Source organism: Rhinoderma darwinii, chromosome 2, assembly GCF_050947455.1.
Source record: "Rhinoderma darwinii isolate aRhiDar2 chromosome 2, aRhiDar2.hap1, whole genome shotgun sequence".
Lineage (NCBI taxonomy): Eukaryota > Metazoa > Chordata > Amphibia > Anura > Rhinodermatidae > Rhinoderma > Rhinoderma darwinii.
Window position 1 is genome coordinate 458,880,921 of NC_134688.1, and position 4,803 is coordinate 458,885,723.

At 46.3% G+C, this 4,803-nt stretch overlaps 1 protein-coding gene across 1 annotated transcript; it reads left to right on the plus strand.

Moving 5' to 3' along the window:
* Positions 1 to 963: 963 nt before the first annotated feature.
* On the plus strand, positions 964 to 3,654 carry LOC142741594 (uncharacterized). Its single transcript, XM_075850958.1, has 6 exons — positions 964 to 1,128; positions 1,398 to 1,540; positions 1,775 to 1,937; positions 2,515 to 2,570; positions 3,003 to 3,089; positions 3,308 to 3,654. The coding sequence occupies exons 1-6, from the start codon at positions 1,098 to 1,100 to the stop codon at positions 3,428 to 3,430; spliced, it is 603 nt and encodes a 200-aa protein (XP_075707073.1). The 5' UTR covers positions 964 to 1,097; the 3' UTR covers positions 3,431 to 3,654.
* The last annotated feature ends 1,149 nt before the right edge of the window (positions 3,655 to 4,803 follow it).

Genomic DNA, 4,803 nt, shown 5'->3' on the forward strand with positions numbered 1-4,803 from the left:
GATAAAAAAAATTATTTCATGTTAAAGGGATATTCCCATCATAGAAGGTTATAGTATATAACTAGGATATGCCATCACATTCTGATTGGTGGGGGTCTGACTTTTGGGACCCCTGTCAATCCAGAGAATGAAGGGAACCAAGGTCCCTTTGGTCTTGCCCCTGTACAGTGACACTCCCGGCCACCCGCTGTGCAGGGAATTACAATGGGGCTGTGTTAGCGTTCCCTGCACAGCGGGTGGTGAGGAGCGCGGCTGTGCAGGGAAAAGCTTATCTAGTAATGTGGCCCTTTATTCTAAGGATTGTTAGGGGTTCTGGCAGTTGCCCCCCCCCCCCCCCCATGAGTCAGTAAGTGATTACATATCCCAGCAATATGGAATCTCTTACTTTAGTGGAAAAAACTCTTTAAGTAACAACTCAGGTGTAAGGAGGTATATACTGTATACTTACTGTATGTGTGTATGTGACAAGGAGGAGGGATGTGCTGCAGTGTATTTGATGTAAGGGGGTGTGTTGTTCTGTGGGCATTACTGGGGCATGATTGGTGAAAGAAGTGTATCCCGATCATGTCTCTGTAGCCGGATAATAGTAGGTGATATCTGCCCAGTGTAAAGAGGGTGGTCGTTCTGTTTGCATTTGGTTGGCAGCCAAATCAGAGAGGAGCTGTGCCATATGGGAGGTAAAGTGAGACCCCGGCTACATAACCACTGCTGCCGTCCAGTACCAGCTTCTCCATGACTTGAGTCGTCACTTTTTATGATTTGACAGCACTGACTGGGATATCGTCCTGGGGAAAGTGATGTAGAAAGTGATTCCAGCTCATAAAGGGTCAATTCTGATAATAACCTGATATTACGGAATCATGATGGAATAACCAGAGCTTCGCTATAATGTATCCAGCACTTATTCCAGCAGTGGCCAAATTAAGATTCATTTCTTGGTCACTTAGTAACATGGAGGAATTGCTAGAACTCCGGCAGTGAAGTCACTTGTGTTACTGAGAGCTCTAGTCACCTGCACGGAGCTCTACTAATGTTACATATGGATTTTATCTCTTCTCAGCGACACTGGAGCGAAGATCCCAGAGTCCATAGTGCTGATGATAGTGACCACCGTCTCTAACCTACTAAGTAAGTGCCTTATATTTATATCTGGGATAGAGCTCAATATAAGACCTATATCCGTCTCTGGGAAAGATGAGTAACAACCAACATGGCCGCTATGACAGCTCCAACAGAGGTTGTTACCCAACTTTCCCAGACTCCTGAATGGTGAATCTGCCTAGTTATTGGGTGATACGACCCCTGTACATGTTATTACCTTCACATTTATATAACATATCATTATTGTGTGTAGTACATGTAACATCTATGGGCTGATGTCTTGTTCTGTATTTCAGAAGTCGCCATCATGTACGTAATGTACAGACTAATAGAGATCAGAGCGGCTGAGAGACAAATCTGTGGCGTCATCTTCCGGAAACTGCTGCTGGCGCTCGGATGGACGGCCTGTGTGGGGAACTTGATAGCCATATATTTACAGGTTGGTGTATATAGTGTTAACCAGGATCCTACACTGTGGAGTAAGGGCCCCTCAGGGTGCCGGACCCTCAGCTGCTCATCTATGACCCCTGACCAAGGAGCACTGCAGGGACTGTGTATAACCTGACAATGGAAGGTGTCCAGGATAATCTAATAATATGGGGGACATGTGCGCTGTATGATGACATGTAATCCATGATGGGACGTGTAATATATTCTGTGTGTTTCCTTCTAGGAATCCTGTGTGAGAAATTATATTGGCTTTGCAGCAATGTTATGTACCGGACTCTACAGTATCTGCCTGGCAGGACCTCTGTACACGGCATCCAGGAACGTCCGCTGTGTACGCTGTACGAAAGCTGCCCTGTCTGTACTGATGTTTCTGGCCTTCCTGAGCAGTATCCTTTCCAAGTCACCACGTTATCATTTATAGCGAGCAGCATCTTTATTGTAATGATAGATCTCCTTATTCCTGTGCCCCGTCATCATCACTACAGATAACAGCAATGTGGGTGATGAGTAGAGATGACGTCACCAGCGCTGCCAACCCTGGGCTTCTCCTGGGGACATGACCACCAGCACCCACAGCTGAAGCAAATAAAGGGACATATTGAATATTCTTTTTCTGGGCACATTACAAGTGGGCATTGGGGAAGTTCTGTCTCCATAAAGTGACCCATAATATTAACCCCTACCTCTCCTGCTAACTTCTAATGGAGCCGCCATTATGTGGAAGAAATAGTTATTATATTTCAGCTTATGCATCACAGAAGGGACTATAAACAGCACTGAGGTATAATGAGGGGCTTTGTGGCTCATGCCTCAGTGGCTGTTTAGTGGCAGGACCCCTCCTCTATGTCATTACATCATCGTCTGCCGCGCTCCTTACAGCTTAGATTATCCACTTACATGTGACACATATAAAGTCCATCTTACAGGTGTGCGGTTATTTTCCTATATACATCCTCCTTGCAGAGTTGGCATGTAAAATGGCTATGTATGCCCTCTGTACCAGCGATCACTGTATACAGGTATGTGTGTTTTACCATTCAGGATCTAGTTCTTCATAGTTCTATACAGCCATTTCTTATATATATCTTATTCTGGGAAAGCCGGGTGTCAACAATACGACTGCCATGAAAACGCCCTTAACAGGGGGGTGACGCCAGTTTTCTTGAAGTTTTGGGTGATCTGCTGAGTTCTGCAGTAATATGGAAGCGGAGGACGTATCACTGCTATTCATGAGGATGTAGAACCTGGATGACAACTATTAGCGCTGTGATGGCGGACATATAGGTTGTTACTCTGCTTTTCCAGACACAGATACAACTAAGAAGCGGCTGTATAGAATGTAATATATACAATCCCGGGCCCCCGGTCCCAGTAATAATTTATCACTACGTGGAAGGGTAAGAAGAACAGAAAAGACAATGTCAAATGTATTTTCTTTCCCTTTTTTTCAGTCTGCAAAAACATCCCTAACAATCCTGGAATGGCTGGTGTTATTCAGCTCCTGTATAAGTCAAATCCTGCTGTATCGGGATTTCCAGGTCAGTATATGTGATCAGATCTATTCTACATATTCACACTTCTCCCTCCTTATTTCTTACACATTTGGCGGAGGAGGGGACTGTGGCGCTCTCAGCTGTCGGACCCTCTCTCTTCTGTTGTCCGCTCAGTCCTCCCCTCTCCAGAGACTGTTATATGTCGTGGAATCTCAGGGAATAGGAATGGATATAACGTGTCCTGTTCTTCTTTCTCTTCTCAGGTTCTAACAATAAAATTCAGGAAGAGCCTAAAGGAGGACTGGATAATCCTGAGGGACGGCCTGGAGGAAACATCACCCAGCAATGAAGAAAAGGAGCCAGACCCTGAGAAAATGGGGCCCTAGGCTGTATTACAGTGTTAGGACCCTTCGTCTGAACTCCAGCGCAGCTTTACAGAGACGTAACCTGAGGTTCCTGGACCCCAATGTAAAACCAGTAACATGGCCCCAAACTATCATGTGGCATTTATAGCACTGGTCTCCTCATATGGGGCAGAGAACATTTGGGCCCCTCAAGCTCCAGGGCCCTGGTGCGACCACAACCTCTGCATCCATTATAGTTACGCTGCTGAAGATTTATTATATTTGTATATAATATTTTATACATTAAACTTTATTTTCATAAAAATTTTATATATAAAGATTTACTTTTTTACTTGTTTTGTCCTTTTTACCAAACAACAATATATTCTGCTGCGCTGCACATAGAAAGACGACCATGTAGTGTAAGAATATCGCCCGACAGTCCCGTATTACACAGGGTTGTACCATGAAATGGAACGCAAAGGGGTGGAGCTTATACATTCATTATGCATCCAAAATGGGCGTATTTGGTATGTTTTATGGGCACTGCTGGGTGAACCGGAGGTAGGGTCTAAATGTTCCACAAATGGAGATTAAAATGTTGGGAGGTAAAGTGGGATGACAAGGGGTGGAGCAGGGATATGGGTATTGAGATTTGACTACTTAAAAAGGGTTTGAAAAAATGAGGAGAAAGAAAGGATTAAAGGGTTTGTCTCATGAAGATAACCCCTTTTTATATGTCTTATTAGGGCATATAGACGTCATAGAGGGGGTGACCCCTCTCAGCACCCATCTCTAAGAGCCAGGCTAGAGAGCCGCTAACACACAGCAACTCTGGCAGACTGGAGACATCCATGTGGAGGTGGGTGCTGCTGTGGTGGGCAATAGATACGACACTGCGGTTGGTTTAACGGTTGTTTACTGTAGAAATTCAGAAACGGATCTCCTCTTCATGGTTAAAACATTTAACTTCGGGTAACAATTGTCCTCTGAAATGAACGCCGGAACACAGCCAGGAGGTAGCCACGGGAAAAAGGTTGGGGCGTTGAAGGACGTGGCTCAATGGCTGTTCAGCCTCCTCCGTATGGGAAAGTCTCTGGTGCACTGTCGCGACTACGGGAGTCATGCTTCCTCGTCCTCGCTTAGGGAGAAACAAGTCCAGTACCTGTGCTCCTCTGCGTCTTCTCCCTCGGCTTTGGGGTGGCGTCCCAGGGTCTGGCTGCAGCACCTCTGCACGGCTGGACCACTGCACGGCTGAACCTCTGCACGTCTAGACCTCTGCACGGCTGGACCACTGCACGGCTGGACCTCTGCACGGCTGGACCTCTGCACGGCTGGACCTGTGGACGGCTGGGCCTCTGGACGGCTGGGCCTCTGGAAGGCTGGACCTCTGGACGGCTGGACCTCTGGACGGC